This window comes from Nematolebias whitei, chromosome 14 (genome assembly GCF_014905685.2).
Source record: "Nematolebias whitei isolate Nwh7 chromosome 14, NemWhi1, whole genome shotgun sequence".
In the NCBI taxonomy this organism is placed as follows: Eukaryota; Metazoa; Chordata; class Actinopteri; order Cyprinodontiformes; family Rivulidae; genus Nematolebias; species Nematolebias whitei.
In genome coordinates this window covers 38174452-38202444 of record NC_056511.1, presented here as the reverse complement: position 1 = coordinate 38202444, position 27993 = coordinate 38174452, and the positions used below count along the sequence as shown (strand labels likewise).

Genomic DNA, 27993 nt, shown 5'->3' with positions numbered 1-27993 from the left:
AAACAGAGACACGCACTGAAATGAGGCAGATAGTGGGAGCAAATCGTGAAAAATGAAGCCAACGCCATGTTCTGTGCATCTTTACTGAATCAGGGCCGTAATCTGATGAACTTCAACTTTTGAGCCAATTTGTTAAACTTTAATTTCCGACACTGATTAGTATGGGAGAGTCTTGAGGTGTACATTTTAAGATGGCATCAAGATGCCTGCTAACCAACTGTGGAGGCCACTTTTATTTTGCTTGGTTGACACAAATTCAGGACTTGAAAGTGTCAAGATTTTGGCACTGAGCCTCAATCAAAGTATGTCTGATTTGCTCTGTGAACTTGTTTCACTCATGTCTAAAACAGTGGACTTCACTTTGACTTGGGAAACATTTTAATGGCCATAATAACCCAGTAAATTCCACCATTAGTGTTGTCTATTGAGTGAAATGTTCTCATAGTTCGCTCCTCCGCTGGTGTCACTCTGACCATGTGAACGTCCCGCTCCAGTTGTTCAGAGATAATACAATTAAAAGAAAAGACGTCGGTCGTACACAGTGACCGTTGTTGCAGATGTGGCTCTGAGATGCTGCTTTATCAGCGAGAAGAAGTAGTTTATGAGTGTAGGGCACAAGAGCTGGCTGTGTTAGTAAATTTGCTGAACCCGTACAATATGTTCATGTCGATTCCAGTCTAGGAGTTGAATACGAAGCAGCTGCCTTCAGCGAGTAAAAATTCTGATCCAGCTGTGGCGTTCCGCACTTTTTGAAGGTGTTGGCGTCACGCCGCTGGTTCCAGGATGTCCGCTTCATGTACGCGTGCACGTGAATTACCAAATAAAACTGAGCTGACGTCACAGAGACGCCTTATTTTCCTGGGGTTCTCAATCTTTTTTTGTCGGGGCCCCCGTTTTGAAAAAGTAAGTTATTGTTATTAAATTCATGTATAGTACGCTACATCACAGGACAGTTATACCACGGTGAGATTTAAAACATAACCAAATATAAAGCGGCGTACCAATTGAAAAAACAGTTTTTAAAAAAAAAAGGGTGTACCCTGCCTCTTGCACAGTGATGGCTGGACGTGGGCACCAGTGACCCCCACAAACCAAAAAGGAAGAAGTGGGTAAAAGATAATGGATGGATGGATATAATCCTGTGACATATTGAAATCTGCAGCTATTTATGACATATTCCAAACATGTGAAACGGCACCTTCACAGAGAGAACATGTTTTGAAGGAAGAAAACAAAACGGAAAAACACCTTCACTATAATCTTGGGCAAATAAATCCAGTAGTCCCTCGCTACTTAAGCTGATTAAACTATTTCTCGACAGATATTGAATTATCAGGGAGACTCTCTTAAGAGTTTGCTGGCCCAGTTTAACCCAGTCAGAACCGGGTCATAATTTCATTATAATCCCGTCTCTGAGCAGATAAAATCCATAGGACCAGTCTAAATGGGAAATATCTTAACATCGCGGCTCAACTTTCGAAGACTCGCTTTTTCGCAGACTTGCTCTTTCACTGTTTTTTAAACGATTGTCAACTTTAATATTACTCACGTGATTGGGATGGTACGAGATAAAACGTTAACGAGAAAAAAAAAAACTTTGGACAGGCACCACCACTTTTTTTTTTTTGTTTGTTTTCTTTCAATAAGCCTACACTGCAGCGCCAGTCAAAAGAACTACACTACCCAGAAGCCAACAGTGCTTCCGGCCGCTGCTGTCTACGGAAATGGAGGGAAAATTTTGCAAAGCAAATCTACGCTATCTATTAAGCTCACAGAACTGGCAAGAAAGTTGCAAATAATCCTGAAGCTTTCTGAAGCTCGATTATCCATGCCCACCGTGGGCTTCGTCGCTGCAGGGTAGGTCTGCAAAACCAGAACCGAGCTGCTGTTCTGCAGAGCTGGTGAGTAAAATTTTGCAGTACTGTACAGTACATATACGCAAGTTGTTAAAATTACATAGTATATTTATTACATTACAACAAAATTATTACAATATCTTATAAGTAACGGGACCAAATTCCCACTATAATGTGAATAAAAGTGAACATCTTTTGTTTCAATGTCAAAAGTTGTATAAAAATTGTAAAAACATAAAAATAAAAAGTCATGGTACAGTAAGTTGTATGTTGTTCAAATGTAATCATTTCAAGTTATAATGTGATATGGTTTTGTTTAATTTTTTTCTAAGGTAGCAGCTACATGCTAACGCAATTTAAAGTGATTACAAAAGTGAAAAATCAAAGTTTATATAAATATGGAAAGAAATTGTTTGACATTTATTAAATATTTAATTTAAAGGTTAAATAAGATTATTATTGTTGCTGCTAAACTGTTACGTAGTCAGTCAGCTTAGCATAGCTAGCTATTGACACCATTGGCTATTAGCCCGTCTTGTTTTTTTAGTCTCATCAACTTAAAAGACTAATTATTAAATGTTAAATATAATAAACTATAAGGACATGAAAATGTCATAATGTGACAATGCTGTTGTTTGAAGAACAAACCTTTCACTCTATCTATAATGTGATGTATTTACAAACCGGATTCCAAAAGAGTTGGGCCACTAAACAAATTGTGAATAAAAACTGAATGCAATGATGTGGAGGTGCCAACATCTAATATTTTATTCAGAATAGAACACAAATCACAGATCAAAAGTTTAAACAGAGAGAATGTATCATTTTAAGGGAAAAATCTGTTGTTTCCAACTTTCATGGCGTCAACAAATCCCAAAAAAGTTGTCAAAAGTCCATTTTTACCACTGTGTGGCATCCCCCCTTCTTCTTACAACACTCCACAGACGTCTGGGGACAGAGGAGACCAGTTTCTCAAGTTTAGAAATAGGAATGCTCTCCCATTCATGTCTAATACAGGCCTCTAACTGTTCAATCGTCTTGGGCCTTCTTTGTCGCACCTTCCTCTTTTTATGATGCGCCAAATGTTCTCTATAGGTGAAAGATCTGGACTGCAGTCTGGCCATTTCAGTACCCGGATCCTTCTCCTACGTAGCCTTGATGTGATTGCTGCGTAATGTGGTCTGGTATCAATCAATCAACCTTTATTTATACAGGTAAATCCCATTGAGCCTCGAGGACTCATTTACAAGAGAGACCTGATTTCAACAAAGAAAGATGACAACAATGGACAACAGCAACAACAATAAGCAGTTATAAAAACTCATATTACAGTTTTTTTTTTTTTTTTTTTTTTTAACAAATAGGATGGCTAAAAGGAAAAAGGTAACAAAACCAAAAAAACTGCTAGATTCCAAGACAAATGTATAAAACTAAAAACAGGAACATGTCTGCATTGGTCCCTGCCAGGAGTCCAACAGATTCTTAAAGCCACTTAGAGAGGTCAAGGTCGAGAGCTTCAAATCTTTTTGTAAGATATTCCAGGAAACAGGAGCGGAGTAGGAGAAGGCCCTTTTGCCTAGTTCAGTCCTCACTGAGGGAACACTGCAGGTAATAATGTCCTGAGAGCGCACTCCGTAGCTGCACTCACGCAGAGACATGTAGGAGGAGATGTATGAAGGCAGCAGACCAAGAAGTGATTTAAAGATGAAAATGTACCAGTGAGAGAGTCTGCGTGAAGTTAATGATGTCCAGTTAACCAATGAATACAGGGTGCAGTGGTGGGTACGATAATCACAGCCTGTTATGAATCTTAGTGCACCATGATAGACAGCATCCAACATCTGCAGGGTTCTTGTAGGAGCGTTCATGTAAATAATATCACCAAAATCAATTGAGGGAAGGAAAGTCACAGATACAAGGCGTTTTCTAGCATTCAGGGTTAGACAGGATCTGTTTCTGAAAAAGAAACCCAGTTTAATTTTCAGTTTCTTTACCAAGTTTTCCACATGGAGCTTAAAAGAAAGATGTGAGTCGACCAAGATACCCAAATATTTATAGGAATCAACAAACTCAATGGGGACACCATTTGAGGATAAAATCGGAGGAAGAACTGCTGGGACCAACTTCCTATTTGAAAAAAGCATCCCTTTGGTTTTTTCGGCATTTAGGACAAGTTTGAGGTGAAACAAATCAGTCTGGATGTAGTTAAATGCAGATTTCAGAAGCTGGAAAGCCTTAGCAACTGTTTTAGCTCGACAATAAACAACTGTGTCGTCAGCATAGAAATGTATGGATGCATTAGGGATGTTTTTACCTACATTATGTATGTAGATTGTAAAGAGGGTGGGTCCTAAGACTGAGCCTTGTGGTACACCATTGTTGACTGTTAAATAACTGGAGGAAGTACCATTATGTTGAACACATTGCCTCCGGTCTGAAAGATAGTTAGAGAACCAACCAATGGTGTGATCTGAGAAACCGATTTCTGAGAGTTTATGACACAAGATGTTATGATCCACAGTGTCAAAAGCTTTAGACAGGTCTAAGAAAAGTGCAGCACAATAATCCTTAGCATCCAGTGCTTCAACAACGTCATTAAGAACCTTCAGTGAAGCAGTGGTTGTGCTGTGTTGTTTCCTGAAACCAGATTGATGTGGAGGTAAGATGTTAAATGAGTCCAGGTAATTTTTGATTTGAGAGTTTATCAGTTTTTCTAGAACCTTGGCTAAAATGCAGAGTTTAGAGATTGGTCGATAGTTGTTCAGTGATGTGGGGTCTCCTCCCTTCAGCAAAGGAAGAACAAAGGCTGTTTTCCAAGTGTCTGGGATGGAGTTTTGTCTTATGGAGAGATTGAAGATGTGGGTCACAGGGACTGTGATGATATGAGCAGCCAGCCTTAAGAAATAAGGTGGAAGTTCATCTGGACCTGCAGATTTTTTAGGATCAAGATCTTTTAACAGTTTATTGACCTCACTGACTGAGAATGGAGAAAAAGAGAAGGTGTGATTAACTGAGGATTGACTTGTATGAGGGATTTGATTTGTAGAAGTTTGGTTATTAAGTGAAGTGGCTGATTTTCCATTAGTTACTGTGTCAAATAAAGAACCAGAAGCAACAAAATGTTTGTTGAGACAGTTCAGGATCTCGTGCTTATTTGACACAGGAGCAGAGTTAACGAGAAGTTGTGATGGGAGGTCAGATGATTGGGGGGTGCCTGAGAGAGATTTAATTGTTTTCCAGAATCTGTTAGGGTCATTTAGATTTTTGGAAGTCTGAGATAAGAAATAATTTCGTTTTGCTGCTTTGACAGCAGTTGTACATTTATTCCTCATCTGTCGAAAACTCAACCAATCAGTGTCTGAGTCAGATTTTCTCGCTGCGGCCCAAAGATGATCTCTCCTGTGCAGGAGGTCAGCTAGCTCTGGAGTAAACCAGGGGCTGTCTCGTCCCTTTATTCTGAACTGACGAAAAGGAGCATGTAAGTTCAGGAAATAAATGAAATTATTATGGAAATAGTTCCAAGCGGAGTTCACGTCATCAGTTAACAGAATACGATGCCAGTCAAAGTGAGACAGATCCCAGAGGAATGACTGTTCACAGAAATGTTTCAGATCCCTTTTTTTAATTAATCTGGGCTTAGAAGGTGGAAGTTTACTATTTCTTAAAGCCGCTGTCACACAATGATCACTCAAAAGATCAGCGAATACACCTGTATTATCGTGTTGAAAAAAGCAGGGTCTTCCCTGAAAGAGATGACGTCTAGATGGGAGCATATGTTGTTCTAGAACCTGAACATAGTTCTCTGCATTAATGGTGCCTTTCCAGACATGCAAGCTGCCCATGCCACAAGCGCTCATGCAACCCCATATTATCAGTGATGCAGGCTTCTGAACGGAGCATTGATAACAACTTGGGCTATCCTTGTCCTCTCTGGTCCGGATGACATGGCGTCCCAGTGTTCCATAAAGAACTTCAAATCATGACTCATCTGACCACAGAACAGTCTTCCATTTTGCCACACTCCATTTGAAATGACCCCTGGCCCAGTGCAAACATCTGAGCTTGTGGAGCTTGCTTAGAAATGGCTTCCTCTTTGCATTGTAGAGTTTCAGCTGGCAACAGCAGATGGCACGGTGGATTGTGTTCACTGACAATGCTTTCTGGAAGTATTCCTGAGCCCATTCTGTTATTTCCTTGACAGTGGCATTCCTGTTTGAGGTGCAGTGACGTTTAAGGGCCCGGAGATCACGAGCATCCAGTAGAGTTTTACGGTCTTCACCCTTACGCACAGCGATTGTTCCAGATTCTCTGAATCTTTTGATGATGTTATGCACGGTTGATGATGATAACTTAAAAGTCTTTGCTATTTTACGCTGGGTAACACCATTCTGGTACTGCTGCACTATCTTTCTGCGCAACAATGGTGGAATTGGTGATCCTCTCACCATCTTGGCTTCTGAGAGACACTGACACTCTGAGAAGCTCTTTTTATACCCAATCATGTTGTTAATTGACCTAATTAGTGTTAATTGGTCTTCTAGCTGTTCATTATATGCTCAATTTCCTTTTTCCAGCCACTTATTGCTACTTGTCCCAACTTTTTTGGGATTTGTTGACACTGTAAAATTTTGAATCAACATATTTTTCCTTTAAAATGTTACATTTACTCAGATTAAACGTTTGATCTGTCATCTATGTTATATTACGAATACAATATGGACATTTGCCATCTCCACCTCATTGCATTCAGTTTTTATTCACAATTTGTTTAGTGTCCCAACTTTTTTGGAATCCAGTTTGTATTTTTTTAAATTTTATTAAGCAGTAATACACTTCCTAAACTCTAAAATGCTCTAGAAAACTAATCTAATGGGAGCTGGACACATTCATTACCTATTTAGTGTTAAAGTACAAGAAACGTTTGTGTCATTTGACAACTTCTATACAACGTTATAAGAGTTAAAGCACTTCAGTTTCTGATTGACAGATGTGATATCATCTGGTTTGTCTTCGGTGTCAAACGTCTGGCTGAGCGAGGGATCGTCTCTAAACTGGTGCGCCCTCTCCTCTGGGTGCACTTGAGGTTGTTCTGAGCGCCGCTGGTGCGATAAGTGGCTCTAGATGTCCGTTTGCTGTCGGCTTGTAAACAGGAAATGCTGATTCGCTGGCGGAGTCGAGTCAGGGAGCGGCCCTGGGGAGCCACTAGCTGCAAATCTTGTAGCATCTGTTTAGACGTGTGTGTGTATTTAATTTACTTTTCTCTTTCGTGGCTGATCTGCCGCCATGAAAGACGTGACGTTTATGCAGTGGATGTTTGGTTTCGTCCAGCGGCCTGGAGAATGTCTTGAGTTTGATGTTATAAACAGCCCAGAGACTGTTTACGAAAAGACAAACGCTTTGAACATGCAGAGTCCACTGAAGACGTCTGATCCAGTCAAACGTGCAAACACATGTACAAAAACATCCATCCATCCATCCATTTTCTTTACCCGTTTATTCCATTTTGGGTCACGGGGGTCGCTGGTGCCCATGTCCAGCAATCACTGTGCGAGGGGCGGGGTACGCCCTGGACGGGTTGCAAGTCCATCACAGGGCCACATAGAGACAAACGAGACAAACAACCATTCACTCTCTCACTCACACCTAGGGACAATTTAGAGTTACCAATCAGCCTAACATGTATGGTTTTGGTCTGTGGGAGGAAACCGGAGTACCCGGAGAAAACCCACGCATGCACGGAGAGAACATGCAAACTCCACCCAGAAAGGCCCCCGGACCGGGGTTTGAACCAAGGACCTGCTCGCTGAGAGGCAGCAGCTCTACCAGTTGCGCCACCGTGCTGCCTTGTACAAAAACATGTTTCCAACTTTTCAAAGTGAGAAACTAAAGTCTCAGTCTAATAAAGTCAGCCTCACCTCTGCTGGTTGGTTGAAAACCATTCTTAATTTAGACACTTCTCTCCATCACACTCTATCTTTTTTTCATTTACCTTAGAAAGGAAACGCAGATTAAAAATAACTTGTTTTTTTGTTTTAAAACAAACAAAAAAAAAACTGAAAAGCAAAAAAAGCCAGAGTTGAGATAGATGTGATCAACATGCTGCTTGTTTTCAAACTAACAGTTCATTAATTACTGGTTGGTCCACTGTGATGACTGACTTAACTTTGTTGGATTTTTCTACTTGGATTATTGAGCATGAATCTGGATAGTTCATTCTTGACCCTCAGATTAGCCGTTAGCTCGTCCATGCAGTTCAAATGAATCTTTGTCCACGGTGCAAAGCAAAAAGGGGAATTGGGAATGCCCTCTAGCTATCCGTCAATCTGTGAGCTGCATAACTTCAAAAATACGTGAGGTACTGACTTTCATATTGGTGTGTGGCTACATGTAGGCGTAAGAAAAGGTTCTTTCAAAAACTGGGTTGCCATGTCAAAATATGGCAACCCAGTTTTTGAAAGAACCTGGGATATATACCGGGATGTATATGTAAACGGATCACCCCCATCATTTGAGGAAACTATACTTTCTAGTTTGTAGATTGTCTAAAAGTATATTTTCCTCAAGTGATCGGGGTGGCCAAAGAATAATCTATGGTGGTCAGTGCTACTACCACTGGCCACCCCCTGGCTCCACTCTTGTACCTGGTTCATGATCAAATTCAGATCTGTTTCTCTTCTGTATGTTTTTCAGTTTGTAACTCGTTCCTCAGTTTTTGTTTTAGTTCAACAATTCATGTCTCAAAACTTCAGCTCAATCAGGACATTCCTGCTGAGACATTTGGTGTTTGTCCAGTTTTTCGTTTTTGAGGTATTTATCTTTGTCGGCCATGTTTTTCTCATTGAAAATGAACGGAGCTCTCCACATCCTTTTTACAACCTGTTACTGCTCATTTCAGCTTTTGTTCTGGTTAAGCATTTTTCAGCTTATTTGTGCTAATTTCAGCTTCCTTCAGCTCCTTTTAGTTTCTTATTGCTCATTTCAGCTTTTTTTTTTTTTCTTTTAGCTTTCTTACCGCTTCGTTCAGGTTTGTTTTCTTTCCGATTTCAGCTTTTAAGCTCCTTTCTTTCTGCTCAGTTATTTTTTTTTTTTCAGCTTTTTAAAAAACTTTTTTCCTGCTCCTTTCAACTTCTTTCCTCTAATTTCAGCTCTTTCCTGCTTTCTCGGCTGCATTTCAGCAGTTTTTTCTGTTAATCTCATTTTTTTGGGGCTTCGGCTAATTGTAGTTTTTGATCTTTTCATTTTATCTTTACCTATTTCCGTTTTTCCTGCTCTTTTAGCCTTTTCTGCTAATTTCTGCTTTTTGTGTAGTTTCCAGCTATTTTCTGTTGATTTTTCTGCTAATTGTATCTGTAGCTGTTGTAGCTGTTGTAGCTATTGTTGTAGCTGTTATAGCTGCTGTAGCTGTTGTAACTGTTGGAGCTGCTGTAGTTGTTTTAGCTGCTGTAGCTACTGTAGTTGTTTTAGCTACGGTAGCTGTTTTTGCTGTGGTAGCTGCTGTAGCTGTTTTATTTACTGTAGCTGTTGTAGCTGCTATAACTGTTTTAGCTGCTGTAGCTGTTTTAGCTGCGGTTGCTGTTTTAGCTGCGGTAGCTGTTTTAGCTGCTGTAGCTGCGGTAGCTGCTGTAGCTGCTGTAGTTGTAACTATTGTAGCTGCTGTAGCTGTTGTAGCTGTTGTAGCTGCTATAGCTCAGCATGTGCCTTCATAATGACTCTTGTAAACGAGCTTCTTTAAAATCTTCGGCGGTGTAAAACCTCAAAGAAGGTCGGCGCTCGTTTCTGCGACAGGATGCAGGAACAGGCGGTCTGTCACTCAGGGAGGCTGCCGCTCTTCGGCTCTTTCATCTTCTTGCTAGCTGCACATCTGCTGCAACTTTTAAGACACCACATTCTGCATTTGACCCTGTTGGACTGAAAGCAAATGGGCTTCTGGCTCCTCGTATAGCATCTCCCGCTAACACGGCTTTGATCTTTTGCTGTGGTGTAAGAAGACAAACTCTGAGGAGATGATCGGCTGATGTGGATTCCTTCAAAAACCTTTTCTTTGTTACAGATTCTGTTTTGGGACGAGGTGAACCTGAAAGGAGTTCATTTTATGATTTATTCAGCTGCAACAAATATTAAGGGAAAACTAGAGGAATGTCACGTTCTTTGAAAATGCAGCGTGAACGCTTGTTGCTGAATGGCTTCTGCTGAGAGCTGCTGAAGAAGCTGAAACCAGCTGAAAAGGGTTCATCTCTAAACTGGTAATGTGAGCTGAATTTGAACAGCTGACATTTGCTGAAAGGAAGTTTATCCTGCAGGGGGAGAAAAAGGAGAAATGTGTAGAAAAAGCTGAACAGCGTAGAAATGTTGAACTTTTAAATTATTTCAAAAATAAACTGAAATTAACAGAAAAAGTAGCATAAAAAGTTGAAATTATTAGAAAGAAGCACAAGAGGTGGAAATTAGCTGAAAATATGGCAGAAAAAGGCTAAAATTAGCAGAAAATACCTAAAAAGTATCTAAAAATGCTGATTTAAGCAGAAACACGTAAGGAACATAAAAATAGGCCTGTCACAATAAATTTTGCAGGGCGATTAATTGTCTCAGAAATTATTGCGATAAACGATAATGTTGTTTGAAATTTGACAGTAATTAGTAATTATTGTCAAATTTAAGAAGAAGTGTTTAATTTGTGTTGCATGTAGTACCTTTTTTCAACCACCGGATGGCGATAAAAGATTGAAACGAAGAATGGATAGTGAGGGAGCGAGCATTGTGTCTCTAAGAAAATTGAGAGTGAGGCCTCTTGACATGACATGGGTTGTCTCTTCGGTTCTTAAAATGGCAGACGCTCGGTGTGGTTTGAGCTCTTTAGCATAGCATTTTTTTACACAAAGCTTTTAATAAAAAAAAAATCAGTTAACAAGTTCTCAGCTTCTTTGTGCAGAGAAAAACAACTTTTTAGACGAAGGCACGGGTTTCAACCGTGAATTTTGGAGCTTCGAAAAGACGTTCTTAGCTTAGCTTCACAACTTAGCTGCTTTTAACGATCCAAAAAATGCGATCTTGGACAGTTAAAATGGATTTTAAAGAGAAAAGAAAAAGGGAGGGGTCAGTGAAGAGCCTTTTGTCATCCAGTGTCTTCAGTAGAAAGAGAGACACGAAGAAACGATAAAGCCGATAAATGGAAAATGAGGTTGATCATTTTCATTTATCATGCGATTAATTGGTTTATTGTGACAGGCCTACATAAAAAGAATAAATTAGCTGCAAGAAAAGCAAATCGCTTGAAATTAGCAGAAATAAGCTAAAAAAATACTCACTAAAGCTTAAATTAGCAGAAAGAAGCTGAAAGGAGTACAAAAATTATAATTATTAGCAAAATAAGCAAAAAGAAGCTGAAAGGAGTCGAAAAAATTATAAAATTAGCAAAATTAGCAGAAAAAATGCACGAAAAGCAAAAACACAAAAAATTCTGAAAATAAAACAGAAGCTGAAAAAGAACAAAAAAATGAAAATGGCACAAAGAAGATGAGATGAGCTGAAAAATAACCGAAAAAAAAAGCTTAAATTAGCAGAAAGAAGCTGAAGGAGACTGAAATTAGCTGAAAGGAGCTGAAGTAGAACTAAATTTGAAATGTGCCAAAAATATAAGGAAGAAAAACTAATAAGAGTGACTGAGTTATAAACTGGCACAATTAGAGAGTAAATTTTGTGTTTATACACATTTTAACTTTTATTTACCACGGAGCATAGCATCCAGACCATGGACCTCATGAATAAATAAATGACAAGCCAACATTATTTTGCACCAGCAGTTTGACACACTAATTAATATTTATGCCCTCAACTGGGCTTCAGAAGCCTAAATAAAACCTGATTGAATGTTTTTTTAATATAAGCACTGCGAGAACCTTTCCATATTTTCATGTCACAGGGGCTTTTGCTCGCATAAAGAACCAAGCAAGAGATTAAAAAAAATAATGTCTGAGCCTGGATTGGATGTTGTGATGTCTCATTCACATCTGCTTGTAATCCCATCATGCCTTCTGTGGAAATGAAAGGAAATAAAGACCCTGACTTTTCCTCCTCCACACTGTACCAGTTGAGGCCACTATCCTGTGGCGACTGGTCCTTGGCAACATTCTCCGCTCTGTGGCCGTTACCAGAACTAGCAGTGGGATTTGGTGGGTTGTGGTGGATTTTGTTAGGCAGGGTGCTTGGATTTGTTGACAGGGCGGGACGCCCTCTTTTGGTAATGGTAGGAGTAACACTGATGTAAAACCTGTAAGTTGAATAACTTGGAAAAATGGACAACGTGCAGACTTCCATTTTGGAGTGTGGCTACATCTAAGGATAAAATAAGGTCCTTTTTGAAACTGGTGCAGGTCAGGGATGATGAGTATTGTGGGAAATCCCAGATGTCAGGCAAACCATGGGCTAGACGGCCAGAATAATGGCAGTGCTTTTGTCCATGTCAACCTAAGCGAACATGATATCCCCGGGGCCAAAACTGACGTTGAATGTATGGAAGAAGTGATGCACAGCTCAGGCTATGGCTATGCAGGGGACTAGCCGTGTCCTGCAATCGTGCCAAATTGATAAAATTTGGTACGTATGGCGATCCTGATGTTTTCCACGCTGATTTGTTTTCTGAGCCTCCGTGGAGAAATTGCATGGATGACAGAAGATTTCATCCATGATGCATGCCATGGATTCGCCATGGATTGCACAGGCTTTTGAATGGTTTTTGCCAGCTTCTTCTATTTTACTTTTTTAGCCGGTGCCAGCTGTTAGCCATGAGTTCTTTCAGTCTGTTTTTCAAACTGTTCTTAAAAAATTCATTAGTTCTAAGTTTTCTTATTACCACAATCATTTTTTTTGGCTTGTAAAAAGAAACATTGAAGTTTCTTCATATAAACCTTTTAGACTGCTTCCACTCTACTCCAGGTAGAGAATGCCAGGATGGTGATGGTACTTAAAAAAATATTTTTAATATAACGTATCATATAAAACATGTACATACATGCTTCTGTTTACATTTGACAGTGACGGCCATCAAATGTAAACAGAAGCGGCTCAGTGGTTAGTACTGTTGCCTCACAGCAAGAAGGTCCTGGGTTCAATTCCCGGTTGGACCTGGGGTCTTTCTGTGTGGAGTTTGCATGTTCTTCTCATGCTGGCGTGGGTTTTCTCCGTTTACTCCAGTTTCCTCCCACAGACCAAAAACATGCATGTTAGGCTGCCTTCAGGTCCAGGCCTCCCTTGCAAAAGAGATCTGTGATCTCAATGGGATTTGCCTGGTCAAATAAAGGTTAATAAATAATTTGTCCAATTAAAGCCAACTCGTCCACAAGAGTCAAATCCAACGACCATATTTTTTTCTTTGAGTAATCGGCTTTGGAAACTGCATAAACCATATATGTTACATGTAATTGCTATGTGTTGTCATCATTGTATGTTCCTATACAATGATGACATTAGTTCTCTGCATTTAACCCGTCACACATGAAATACACCCAGGTGGAGCAGTGGGCAGCTATGTCCAGTGAATAATTAAAGATTAAGTGTCTTGCTCAGAGACACCACGATATGTGGGCATGGCGAGGAGTCGAACCATGACTTTCTGGTCCCAGGTCGGCTGCCCTACCTCTACACCATCTTGTCTCCCATGAGGCTTGTCAGCATATCGGCCAACACTATTGCAAGTCCCGTAGCAACAAAGCTTCTTAGATACTATTGTTTTGCTGTTGTTCATCAGCACAGACCACAGCTACAGTTCTAATTGTATTGTACTTGAAGTTACACTTGCCTGAGAACTGGGTACTTGCTGACATCACACCTTGCATAGGGAGCTCTTTGTAGTATCTCTGACCAGCACCGTTGGGTTGACAAATCCAAATCCAAGATGTCCACCACCATATATACATCTAAATTGACCATCCTGATCACTTAAAGAAACCATGCTTTCTAGTTTTTATATTGCTTAAAAGTATAGTTTCCTCAAATGACTGGGGTGGCCGAAGATTAATCTGTGGTGGCCAAGGCCACCATTGGCCACACCCTTGTGCCACCATTGCGTCTGGTGGTGGATACAACGTCTACCTCTACTCAAAAACTAGAAACATTTATTCTTCAAATCCCTCAGCGGCGGGGGACATCAGCGTACAACTTGGTAGTTTTTTTTCTGCTTTAATTCTCATAGTTTCCCTCAGTTACTGTCTCGCCTTGACAGACTCACCTGTCAGCCATTTGCAATCACCTCACCTGCTGTCACTTCCAGTCATGCCTCCTGATATATAAAAGCTCCTTGTTGCACTCAGTCTTTGTCAGATCGTCCCCCGTTTTCTGGACTTTCCCTCCTGCACCTTCTCGCTTTTGGATTCAACCTGCTTGGCTGCCTCTCACCTGCTTTGGCTCCGCCCACAAGATGAGATGGTGCTTCTTGACACCAAGTCCCCGTCAGCTCGATGTTTAAAGCCGGTTCTGTTCTATGGCTGACACAGGGTGTCTCGAATCTGACAATGTACGATGAAATCTCAAGACTATCGAGGCTTTCTGGAGCTAAAAGTGCAGCCCAGTTCTTGAGTATGTTCACGTTTAAGTGTTTTGTTGTAAATCTGTGCAAGCTGTCGTTCAAAATCATCTCTAACCCTTTCGACCCGAGCCGCCCACCCTGCACTCTGCTCTGTCGGGGCCTCAGGGTTCAGGCTTAACATCTAGGACCCTCTCAGCGGGACGGGTTTAAAAATAGCTCGTTGAGTTTGAACAGTCGAGGGGCACAAAGAACGCTTTCAGCGTCGCCGCTGATGGAGATGCTCCAGCCTGTCTGTGTCACGCTGTGAACAAAGTCAAGAAAAGGCTTTAGTGGTATAGAAAACAAAACTTGTTCATTTTGAACAGTTAGAAAAACTGGTACTTAGACTCGATTGTAATGGCCATGAAAACGAGTGGAAAACTGTCCTGGACATAGGATTAGTATTTTTTACTAACAAATGGGTGATTTATGGGTGAGACCGAGCTTTATTTTCATATAAAACACAAAGAACTTGATGTTGGAATGAAACTGAATCATGTTACTAATCACTTAAAACAGTGCAGAGAAAGTGTTTAAACATTAATCAATAAAAACAGAAATAACTGGGTCACCTGCTGGGTGGCAGTTTTTATAAAGAGGGACTAACTAGATAACAAGCTCTCCAAATGTAATCACACAATCGCTAATGTGTTTGAGAGGCTTAAATTAGGTACCAATTAGGAATGCTTATCGCCCGCTGCTTTCCATGCCAGAGTTTAGGATTAGTGTAATGAAACTCTAAGAGCGTAATCTTTGAACGCACAGGTTCAGCTGAATAACATTTGGAGTCTATCTTCACCGACACAAAAATGGCTTTAATTCAGTCGCATTTACAGATATTGAGCTGAGCTGTCTGAGATTGAAGTGATCCTACGAGAAAGTCTTCGGGACAACCTTGAAACGGGACGAGTGCGAGACTTTCTGTTGGAACCTGTTATCTTAATTTTGTACCACGTAGCTGGTGAGGAAATATATAAATTGTTAAAGGGATCTCAGAACAGTTGGAACCATAGACCTAATCTGATAAACAATTACCGTATTTTTCACCTATAAGTCGCAGTTTTTTGTATAATTTACATGCCCTGCCACTTGCACACCAAAGCGACATATTTATGGATTTCTTCTCATATTTATAAACCAATTTTTAGCTGAGATATGACCGTTTTCATTCATTCTGATTGAAAATATTGAACACTACCATTTACAGCCGCTAGATGGCACTCGAGTAGTATGGCATGCCGTTGTGTCATGTAATGGGTAAAAGTGGCTATTAATGACACAATTGGCTTGCCATAGCCTGCCACATTCGTTCTGTTTGCTGCTTGGAGCAACCATCCATTATATTTTACCCGCTTCTTCCATTTTGGGTCACGGGGGTCGCTGGTGCCCATGTCCAGCAATCACTGTGGGAGGGGCGGGGTACACCCTGGACGGGTCTCCAGTCCATCACAGGGACACAAAGAGACAAACGAGACAAACAACCATTCGCTCTCTCACTCACACCTAGAGACAATTTAGAGTTACCCATCAGCCTAACATGCATGTTTTTGGTCTGTGGGAGAAAACCAGAGTACCCAGAGAAAACCCACGCATGCACGGAGAGAACATGCAAACTCCACCCATAAAAGCCCCCGGACCGGGATATGAACCAGGGACCTGCTCGCTGAGAGGCAGCAGCTTCAGTTGCGCCACTGTGCTGCCGCTTGGAGCAACCGTCACATCAATTTCATTTCGCTGCGCCGCCCCAGCGAAATGCAGCTGATTTAATCATTAAAGTCCTTTTATTAAGTAAAAGTTCAACAGAGACACACCTTTTCTATAAAGTCGAGCAAACAAATAATTGTTTTTAGGTGTTTATCTTGTTAAGTTTCGAAGAAATGCACAGCGAGTCCTCCAGTGCATGCGCCTACTTCCTTGTATCGGCTTTTAAAATGCAGCTGATTTGACCGTCAGAATGAGACAAAATACGGTAATTCAGCTCTTGAAATGAGACCATAAAAATACTGGAGGTTAGTGTTTATTATTTCTAAAAAGTTAATGATACATACATGTGGCCATTTTATTTACAGCTGCATTCTGGGTAAATGATGTAGACAGGTTGTTCCGGTCTGAGCTCCATTCAGCTTGACCGTTAATTTTAGACGTTATCTGAAGTTCATCTCTTTAATTTGAACCGAAGCGAGTTGACAGAGAGGAGAACAAGAAATGACTCTGCTTTCATGTTAGCTCCAGAGCTAATACATTAATCATCACAAGTTGAGCACATTTGATTGTTTGGAACCATTTATTGTACATTACTAATACAAAATATAACTTTATTGTCACATGTTGTAACTTTTAAGTCATGACTCCTTGTGTTTTAGTCTCCACTAAAACCAATGTACGTCATCGTCCCAGAATGCACTGCACCGGTAAAATAATGGCAACATCCTTGGGTGAAAAATGTAATAAACATATATATTTTCTAAGTAATTATGAGTTTTCATATGTCACAAACAACATATTTTAGTAGAATAGAGAAAGCACACATTAAGACCAGTATGCACAGGTAGTCGGAGATCCCTTTAAGTTAGACTGGGAGCTGGTTTGGCCCAGATAACTCTTGTCTCTCTGAGTGGTCCTTACTGAATCATGCACCACGACTCATGGATGATTGTTCAGGGCTGCGATCGAGCCCAACCCCAGGAAACTCAAACAATGAGGTTTGTTTCTCTGAGCTGGGCAGTGATGTCAGATCGTGAAGCTGTTCCCAATCAGAAATAATGAATGTGTTATAAATTAATGTGTGCTCGTTAACTCCCCTTTGTTTTCATCCTATTGAATCTGCTCTGAAGGAGAACGAAATAATTCAGCAACTCTGCTTTGATCTCCCTTTGTTTTTTGCAGCTTGAAATCTTTGGTGTCGACAGGAGGCAAAAATGTCCAGGCGGCGTGTGACTGGTGAGAGCAACACACACACATTCCCTCAGGAGTCAAACAGGAAGTCAAACATTATGATAAACATCAACTGGTTGAACGTTACTGACCTCTGCTGGACGTATTCCCGTCGTCTCCACCAGGCTCTTCTCCCACTTGGACGACCCCTTCCTGGACGACCCCCTACCCAGAGAGTACGTGCTGTACCTGCGACCCAGTGGACCTCTGCTGCAGCAGCTCACAAACTTCTGGAAGCAGTCCCGCCTGTCCTGCGGCAAGAACAAGGCCCACAACATCTTCCCACACATCACCCTCTGCCAGTTCTTCATGGTCAGCTTTTTGTAGATTTTGTCTTGTGTTGTGATGATCTCTAAAGGGACTTGTTGTCGCGCCGACGTGCATCACAGACGTCCCCTCCCTGTAAAAGAGAAGTGGCCACAACTTTCAGCTTAGCTGCACTGGTTCACCTCAGTTTTCAAATCCCTGCTTCTCTGTTTCACCTGAGAGCAGGAGTTCCCCTTTGAGAGTGCAGTTTATCGATGTTTACGTTGGAAACAAAGCGACATGAGCAGATTTAAAACATGAACAAGTGCCTTTTTTGCTTATGACCTTTTGTGTATCCCACAACATTTAGACTTAAAGTTGGCCTCCTGGAGCCTCATGGGGCTCCTTGTAACTTTGACCAAAAATGACACGAATCTGTCATTTTTAAATTAAATTGACTCCAGGAAACATTAGTTATCAGCCTGGAGACGAAGGATTTAGAGTTAATGTTTCTGCCTGTGTCTGTGTTGGTCTGTTAGCAAAATATCTCTGAAACACTCAGAATTAAGACAGAATTATCTGCATTATTTCAAACGGGAAATTTTAATTTTCTTCTAAGGAACTATATATTTTTTCCACTTTATCCTAAAAATAGAAAAAAGTGCCACAAAAGCTGTTGTCTTAATTCTAAATGGATTTTGTGCTCTTTGCGAAAAAAGGTTCCTTTTGCAAATTAGGTTACCATGTCAAAATCCAAGATGGCTGCCTCCATATATGTATATGTGTGAACCCAACAATTTTCAGTCAGGTCATCTGGACAGTTTCTTTTTTTTTTTTGTGTGCTGAAAAATTTCACCTTCCATCCAGAAGGCTTCATCAGTCAAGGAAACACACAACACAAAACAGATTCTTCCCCCAACAGCTTACTCCAAAGTGGAACAAACCAGTTAGGTTGGTGCTAAGATGGTGTCTTTGGCACGCTCCCTCCTCCGGTGTCGGCCCTCTTCCTCATCGACAGTTATGTCAAACTGGTTCAAAACCAACAAAGTCCATGCTCAAGTCCATGTTGAATTGTATAACTGGATTATTGATTCGTCTTAGCACCAACATAACTGATTTTTTCCACTTTGGAGTAAGCTGTTGGGGGAAGAATCAGTTTTGTGTTGTGTGTTTCCTTGACTGATGAAGCGTTCTGGATGGAAGGTGAAACGTTTCAGCACAAAAACAATAAAAAAAAAAAGAAACTGTCCAGATGACCTGACTGAAAATTGTTGGACTGTATACTTGAATTATTGAGCATGGACTTGTTTGGTATATGTGTGAACCTTGTGAGCAAGATAACTTGAAAAATGAGCAATGAGCTGACTTACATTTTGGTGTGTGGCTGCATCTAGGTGTACTGGGTGCATCTAGGGTTGCCATGTCACCAAGATGGCCACCGTCATATATACAGTATATATGTAGACCAGCCCCCCCTCCCCCCAATCATGAGAAAACTGTACTTTTTAGTTATTATATTGCTTTAATGTAGTTTCCTAAAATGACTGGGGTGGCCAAAGATAAGACTATGGTGACCAAGGCCACCATTGGCCACCCCCTAGATTTGCCCTTGGTGGTGAATAAAATTGCCCTTGATCAGTCACCCTGTGCCGCCTCGGACTAGAAAAGCAAGCAAACAAAATTAAACAGAAAAAACTACCTCTATTCAGAAACTACAAACAGTATGAAACCCCTCAGCGTACTGTTTGTTAGTACTGGTAAGTTTTGGTCCTTTTGCTGCTGATGAAACTTCTCTCTGACAGAAAGAACGTATAAATCTACAGCAGCCGATCTCCTTTAAGCCCTTTAACACCTCGTGTCGACTTCTTTTAATATTGTTGCCTATTTTGTTTTTCCACCCAGTGTCCAGACGACAAAGTGGAGGCTCTCTCCGACGCTCTCCAGAGCACCATGGCCAAATGGAAGGGTCGCATCCCTATGCCCCTCCCCCTGGAGCGCTACATCTCCTCAACCTTCATCGGCCTCTTCGTGGAGGAGCAGATGGCGGAGGTTTTGAAGAGTTTTGCTTCGGATTTTGCCACCGAAGCAGAATCTAAAGCAGGTTTGTGTCTTTTTGCCACAGTAAACACCTTTCGAGCTCTCAACAACATCTCCAGAAAGGATATCAATACTTTGGCTCCATCTCTTTCTCTCATCCAGATGTTCACGTTGAGCCCCACAAGAAGCAGCTTCATGTCACCTTGGCGTACCACTTTCACGACAGTCACCTTCCACTTCTGGAGAAGCAGGCCAAAACCATAGACGTATCTTCAGGCTGCGACTGGCTGGCGGTGCTCCTCTCCAGAGATATTCGCTTTGCTAATCACGAGGTACACTGTTCCCTTTAATACATCTGTATACAGTAGTCTTTCAGTTATCGCCGGGATTACGTTTTGGACTACCTGTATAAATAAAGGGTAAATGAAAAAAAAAAAAAAATCTATATATCTATATATATCTCAGGTAGGGTTTCGACCCATATATTGTGCATAAAGACTACTACAAAATGTAACTTGTTTGTCATATTGGATACGCTGGTGAAGATTCATATTCATATTTGATGACCCCCCCACCACCACAATAAGTGAAAATCCGTGAAGTAGGAACACACATGTACTCACCAGCTCTGCAGAACAGCAGCAGCTCGGTTCCGGTCGGTTGGGCTCAGTTTCGGTTCTGCAGGGCTACTCTGCCGGTTCTGCTCTGGTTCTGGTCCGGTTCTGTGCAGCCCTTGAGCACCAAAATGTTAGAACGCCGGACCTCCAGGCAGCGCCTCCCCCGCTCGGGAGGCTTCGTGGACCGGCGTGCGTCACTCAAGTTGACTGATGAGTGGCGGTCCGGTTCTGGTCCGGTTCTGGTCCGGTTCTCGGTCAGTTCCGTGCGGCTCTCTGCATCCGCTGTGCGCCGAAGTCACTATGAATAAGGACCGAAATTTTTCGGATCTGATCAGAACTTTACCTCTATTTCAGCAGAAGGCAACAGGGTTTTTGGGCGGGGCACTGTTGGCTTCTGGGAAATGTAGTCGCTTTGAGTGGTGAAAACTACAAAACGGCGGAGCCTGTCCAAAGTATTTTTTTTCTTTTTAAACTTTTTACTGTATCCCGTACTGTCCCAATCATGTGAGTAATATTAAAGTTGACAATTGTGTCGTGTACAATCTTACTTTGAAAAACTGCAAAAGAGCAAGTTCGCAAAAGTTGAACCACAAAATAGCAATCGACTACTGTATATGAATTGACCCACTCCCATAATGACTGTTAACTGTTAACTATCTCTCTCTACCCCCCCCCCCCTCCCCCCCACTGCAGACGCTTCAAGTGATGTACCCGTATGTGCCTCAGAATGACGACGAGCTGGAGCTGCTGCAGGGAGACTTCATCTTCACGTCTCCAGTGGAGCAGAGCACTGCCAGCGAGGGCTGGGTGTATGGCACGTCACTGGGCACCGGGCTGTCCGGCCTGCTGCCCGAGAACTACGTCAGCCGGGCGGACGAGTCGGACACGTGGGTCGTCCACGGGTGAGGAGGGGGAGAGCAGCATGTACTTCCTGTCATTTGGAGCCCTGAGACTAAAGAAAGCTGTTTTGTGTTTTTGCCAGGTCTTACTCGTTTCTCAACTGTGCCTCTCCGTCTGCCTCTGGTAGCTCGGTGGGTGGGCTGTTACTGGATGGACAGTCCAACGACAGTCTGCTGGACAGTCTCATGGACATGTCCAGCCTCACCGGCCTCTGTCCTCCCATGCAGGTGCATCATCGCAGAAACATTTTAGTCAGGCTGCCTGCTTTAGAGCGAGTTTAAAAAACAAATGTGCAGCCTAATATAAGAGCTGCGTGTGTGTCTTAGGTGTCGAGGCCGACCGGTGCGCCCTCGCTGTCCAAGATGAGGCTGTTTGTGTGTCGTCACGGCGAGCGGATGGATGTGGTGTTTGGCAAACACTGGGTCACTCAGTGCTTCGATCCCAAAGGTCAGAACATCACAGTTGATGCATTTTATTTTACTTTTTGTTTCGTTTTGCTGTTAATGATGACTCAGTTTGTGCCTGCGCAGGTCGTTACATCCGTTCTAATCTCAACATGCCACCCAGTCTACCAGCCAGGAGCGGCGGTCACCGGGACTACGATAAAGATTGTCCAATCACTGTGTTTGGTTCCACCCAGGCCCGTCTAGTAGGTCCGTAGGTCTCGTTTTAGATTGACGAATGCTAACGCGCTGCAGGTTCTTGTGGATTGCTAAATATGGACGAAATTGTTTCCAAAAATGTGTATAAATGAGACGCACGTCTGTGTTCTGTCCCTTTCCAGGTGAAGCTCTGTTAGAAAGCCACACGACGATAAATTTTGTTTACTGCTCTCCGTCTCTTCGCTGCATCCAGACGGCTCAGCACATTCTGCAGGGTAGGACCTCATTTGCCTCAGACCACACGTTTGCATCGAGCATGTAAATTGTGTTCTTCAGCTTCGGCTGATGTTGAGGATGTCTGGTGCTGAGGCGCTGACATCAGGAGTGTTCGTCTGTTTGGAACCATGCACCTCTTAAACATGGCGGTCAGGACATTCTGACACTTTGACATCAAAACAAAAATTTGAAAACATGATTTATTTACTGCCGCTGCTTAAACAGTAATAGTGTAATAACGTCCAAGGTATTATTTATAGCTATTTTAATTCTAGTTCACAGATATAAACAAGAACACAAGTGAACATCACTCTGTCTCAGCTTTTTCATGAAGATTTTACACCAATTTGTAATCAGCCCTTTTTTTAAAATTAAAACAGTTTTATTTGCAATGATATTCAAGAGTAAGGCTGAATTTTGTATAAAAAGTTTTTCGCCGATGGTTTTGAATTTTTTTTCTATAAACAGATTTTAGAGGACAGTACGGACATGTCACTGTAGGCGTCTGCGCTCCCACCCTGATTCATCCAAAGACAAAGTCTGTTTCCCTTAAGAGACAGGAAGACAAAACACCCGTCGTCATCTTTTCTGTGAGCTGCACAAAATGTCCGACTGAAACTAAACTACATCCCCAGATCAGTTTATTTATAATTCTGAGGTAATTGTGCGTGTTGCGCGTGTGATTCTGCTGTTCTGCCCTTTGTGAAGTAACTGACACTGTGATGGGCCCATGTTTGGTAAGGTGGTTTGTTTCACATGCTAACATGCTAACTCTGCAGCTTGTTGCAAACAATTGCTTCAAAACCTGCGTTACCTTTAAAAATAGAGATGGGTGTTGCTGATCTGGTAGACGCCACGACTTTATTATCCACTACAAGTTAAAATGTTCAACCAACCGACATGTCTTTTGATCGGATTGTTGAAAGGTGGACGTATTGTGGTATAGTCTGTCCATACAGACTTAAACTTTCTCTTATGTTGGAAGCTCCAAAAATACAGGTGCTGGTCATAAAATTAGAATATCATGAAAAAGTTGATTTATTGCAGTAATTCCATTCAAAAAGTGAAACTTGTATATTATATTCATTCATTACACACAGACTGATATTTCAAATGTTTATTTCTTTAAATGTTGATGATTATAACTGACAACTAATGAAAACCCCGAATTCAGTATCTCAGAAAATTAGAATATTGTGAAAAGGTTCAATATTGAAGACACCTAGTGTCACACTCTAATCAGCTAATTAACTCAATACACTTGCAAAGGCCTTCAAATGGTCTCAGTCTAGTTCTATAGGCTACACAATCATGGGGAAGACTGCTGACTTGACAGTTGTCCTAACAACGACTATTGACACCTTGCACAAGGAGGGCAAGACACAAAAGGTCATTGCTAAAGAGGCTGGCTGTTCACAGAGCTCTGTGTCCAAGCACATTAATAGAGAGGTGAAGGGAAGGAAAAGATGTGGTAAAAAAATTATACAAGCAATAGAGATAACTGCACCCTGGAGAGGATTGTGAAACAAAACCTATTCCAAAATATGAGGGAGATTCACAAAGAGTGGACTGCAGCTGGAGTCAGTCCTTCAAGAACCACCACGCACAGACATATGCAAGACACGAGTTTCAGCTGTCGCATTTCTTGTGTCAAGCCGCTCTTGAACAAGAGACAGTGTCAGAAGCGTCTCGCCTGGGACTGCTGCTGAGTGGTCCAAAGTTATGTTCTCTGATGCAAGTAAATTTTGTATTTCCTTTGGAAATCAAGGTCTCAGAGTCTAGAGGAAGAGAGGAGGAACAGAATCCACATTGCTTGAGGTCCAGTGGGGCCATGTCATCTGCTGGTGTTGGTCCATTGTGTTTTCTGAGGTCCAAGGTCAACGCAGCTGTCTACCCGGATGTTTTAGATCACTTCATGCTTCTTGCTGCTGACCAACTTTATGAAGATGCAGATTTCATTTTCCAACAGGACTTGGCACCTGCACACAGTGCCAAAGTTACAGTACCTGGTTTAAGAACCATGATATCCCTGTTCTTAATTGGCCAACAAACTCGCCTGACTTTAACCCCACAGAAAATCTATGAGGTATTGTGAAGAGGAAGATGTGATACATCAGACTCAACAATTCAGAAGAGCTGAAGGCCACTATCAGAGCAACCTGGGCTCATAACACCTGAGCAGTGACACAGACTGATCAACTCTATGCCACGCTGCATTGATGCAGCAATCCAGGCAAAAGGAGCCCCAACTAAGTATTGAGTGATGTACATGTTCATACTTTTCATGTTCATACTTTTCAGTTGGCCAACATTTCTAAAAATCCTTTTTTTTAATTTGTCTTAAGTAATATTCTAATGTTCTGAGATACTGAATTTGGGGTTTTCGTTAATTGTCAGTTATAATCATCAACATTAAAAGAAATAAACGTTTGAAATATATCAGTCTTTGTGTAATGAATGAATATGATATACAAGTTTCACTTTTTGAATGGAATTACTGCAATAAATCAACTTTTTCATGATATTCTAATTTTATGACCATCAGTTGTAGCGCCGCGGACCAATGACGAGGTCCAGCTCTTTCTGTCTTTATTGGCGGATCAGAGGATTCAGCGAGAGCTGAATGACGCTACAAGAAATGAGCGAATTTACCGTGAGAAATTGGAGATGATGGCGCAGCATGGCTACACCCGGACCTTTAAGCAGTGCCGGGATAAGCTAAAGAAACTGAAGTCAGGTTACAGTTATGATTCTGCCCACAGAGAGGGGAAACAAGCCACGGTGAAAATTCACCCACACCTGAGAAGAACCGATAAGACGAGAACCGTACTTATCAACGGCAAAGTGGCTCTTACGATTTTACCATGCTTAGTGGTACCAACAGATCTTTTTCAAATGTAACTTTATCTCTTTCTCTTTTTAAATCTGTGTCAGGTCTCCAGCAGGAGGCCAAGACAAAGATCCGTGTGGAGCCCGGTTTGTTTGAATGGACCAAATGGGTTTCAGGCACGTGTTTACCCACCTGGATCCCGCCGGCTGAGCTGGCGGTTGCTAACCTGAGCGTGGACACAACCTACAGGTACACAGTGTTGCTAACGCTGCTGCAGTTTATCCATGAAGCTGTGATATGATTTCATTCCCTGTATTGATCTTTTCACCCCCAGACCTCATTTTCCTGTGAGTAAGCTGACCGTGTCAGAGTCCTACGACACCTACATCAGCAGGAGCTTCCAAGTGACCCGAGAGATTCTAACGGAGTGCAAAAGTCAGGGTAAAGTAGAACTCAACAAGTATACAAGGTTTCAGCTTAGCTAAACTCAAAATATTTGAAACATTTATCATCAAAAACATCTTTCTTATTGAAATGTTTAAAAATGTATTGATTTTTGTTAAAGGGATCTCCGACTACCTGCACCTATTGGCCTTAATGTGTTATTTCTCTATTCTACTAAAAGTTGTTGTTTGTAACACATGAAAACTCCTAATCACTTTTTTTTGTGTGTGTTTATTAATTTTATTCACCCAAGGACTTAACCATTGTTTTACTAGCACAATGCATTCTGGGGCGATGATGTACATCAGTTGTAGTGGAGACTAAAACACAAGGAGCCAAGGCTTAAAAGTTATAACGTGGCAATAAAGTTAACGGTATATATTTTTTAGTCCTTATGCACAATAAATGGGTAAAAACGATCCAACGTGATGAACTTGTGATGTTTAATGTATTAGCTCTGGAGCTAACGTCATATTAGCTTTGGATCAAATGCTATTAGCTGTGGGAATAATTATATAAATATTAGCTGCAGCGCTAATGCTATTAGCTCTAGAGCTAACATCATATACAGTATATTAATTCAGGAGCTAACATCACATATATTAGCTCTGGAGCTAATGTCATATTAGCTTTGGATCGAATGCTATTAGCTATGGGGCTAATGATTTAAATATTAGCTGCAACATAAATGCTATTAGCTCCAGCGCTAACATCCTATACTGTATATCAATTCAGGAGCTAACGTCACATATATTAGCTCTGGAGCTAATGTCATATTAGCTTTGGATCGAATGGTATTAGCTGTGGGGCTAATGACTTAAATATTAGCTGCAACACTAATGCTATTAGCTCCAGAGCTAACATCATATATTAGCTCTGATGCTAACTTCATATATATTAGCACTGGAGCTAATGTGAAAGCTGAGTCACTTGTTATTCTCCCCTCTTGTCATTGTTTTCTGGTTCAAATTAATGAACTGAGCATCAGATAATCTCCAAAATTAACATTCAAGCTGAATGAGCTCGCACCAAAGCAACCTGTCTACATCATTTACCCAGAATGCATTGCAACATGAATAAAATGGCAACATCCATGTGTCAATAACTTAAAAAAACAACAGCCAAAAAAAACAGCCTTCAGTATTTTTAGTCTTGTTTTTATAGCTGAAGTTATCACATTATTGTTACAACTTGTCGGAGATCACTTAAAAAACACACACAAGCTGCTAAAATATACATTTACACTTGGACTAAAGATGCACTGAAACTTAGAAACCATATGATGACAAAAACGAATAAGCAGCAACTGAGTCCATAAAGTAGAAGCTTGTGGTATTTATGGAATGCGCCTCGATGCTTTCTACCTCTTTCACACAGGAAATACGGTCCTGATCGTGGCCCATGCTTCCTCCCTGGAGGCCTGTACTCGGCAGTTACAAGGCCTCAGTCCTCAAAACTCCAAGGACTTTGTCCAAGTTGTCCGAAAGGTCGTTTTCTCCGCTCTTTTCATTTCCACAGTTCCCATCAATTGTTCTTTCTTTTTTGTGTTTGTTTTTTAATGCGCACATCTGTCTGCCTTGTTCCCAGATCCCTTATTTAGGTTTTTGTGCTTGTGAAGAAATGGGAGAGACAGGCGTGTGGCAGCTGGTCGACCCCCCCATCTTGCCTCTGACACATGGACCCAATCACAGCTTCAACTGGAGGGAAATGCTAACGCAAGACTGAAGGAATATGCTGTTTTCGCCTAAATATTATTTATTTTTTTTCCCTTGACATTTCACTCAAACTATTGAAAGGACAAAGAGAATCACAACCTGGCTTCCATCTAAGACACCATGCAAAAATAAATGAAGGAATAAATAAAAGTCTGTATATAATATGGGCTAATGTATTTAGACGCACTGCTCAGGAAGAAGGAAAACGTCTTTGTGGAGTTCACGTATGCAGTTTGGATACTTGTCTTTTAGCGTGCTAAGAATATGCAGATGCTGCAGAGGATTTGGATATTTAAGAAATGTGACAAACTTTTTTTTTTTTTTGTCTGAAGAACGAACTCTGCGACCCTTCTTTAGCAGACAGGAAGTGAAATCTGCTGCTTTCTCACACACTGTGACAAAAATTAACTAAGAAGGACTTGTGCCACAGAAATATTTTTCCACGCGTCGGAAATGATTATCTTGTAGCGACAACCCCACAACCCCCGTCTTCTGGGGAAAGAAAGCACAAAAAGAAAGGCTGACAATCAAAACAGTGGCGCACTGACCACCATTGTTTCTGTTGCTGCGGTTTGGTAAATTGTTACACGTCTTTTACTCGAGTGTCATATCATTTTCTTCTACTTTAATGGAAATTTTAACACGCGTGAAAACCGCAGTATAAAAAATTAATCAGGAAACGACCCAGCTGACAAGATGACATGATAATAACTTACAGAATAATAAACTCCAGGTGCCTCCTTAAAAGTTTTAATTGTTTATCATGAACTGAATGCTCTGTCAACCCTAAAACTGCTCCGCTTTTCAAATATTTGGTGCATTTCATGTTTTTTTTTTTTTTTTTGTTTTAACGAAGGATTTATTTGTTCTCTGCTTCAACCAGTTATTTACTCTATATAACTGAAAATTCATACTCTATAAACAAATAAAGCAACGTTCTTGAGCTTTACTTTAGTATTGTGTGCACAAACAAGGCT

At 41.2% G+C, this 27993-nt stretch overlaps 1 protein-coding gene across 1 annotated transcript in view; it reads left to right on the top strand.

The window, feature by feature from the left end:
- The window catches only part of LOC119420145 (ubiquitin-associated and SH3 domain-containing protein B), a 38029-nt gene extending 10288 nt beyond the window's left edge, over nucleotides 1-27741 (top strand). Inside the window, exons 2-14 of the mRNA XM_037687524.1 lie at nucleotides 17302-17355; nucleotides 17475-17661; nucleotides 19498-19696; nucleotides 19795-19964; nucleotides 20943-21151; nucleotides 21232-21376; nucleotides 21476-21596; nucleotides 21680-21802; nucleotides 21934-22026; nucleotides 24962-25106; nucleotides 25192-25298; nucleotides 26679-26788; nucleotides 26889-27741. Coding sequence (XP_037543452.1) covers nucleotides 17302-17355; nucleotides 17475-17661; nucleotides 19498-19696; nucleotides 19795-19964; nucleotides 20943-21151; nucleotides 21232-21376; nucleotides 21476-21596; nucleotides 21680-21802; nucleotides 21934-22026; nucleotides 24962-25106; nucleotides 25192-25298; nucleotides 26679-26788; nucleotides 26889-27026 — 1801 coding nt within the window. The 3' untranslated portion in view covers nucleotides 27027-27741. The remainder of the gene's footprint in view (nucleotides 1-17301; nucleotides 17356-17474; nucleotides 17662-19497; nucleotides 19697-19794; nucleotides 19965-20942; nucleotides 21152-21231; nucleotides 21377-21475; nucleotides 21597-21679; nucleotides 21803-21933; nucleotides 22027-24961; nucleotides 25107-25191; nucleotides 25299-26678; nucleotides 26789-26888) is intronic.
- Nucleotides 27742-27993: the final 252 nt, after the last annotated feature.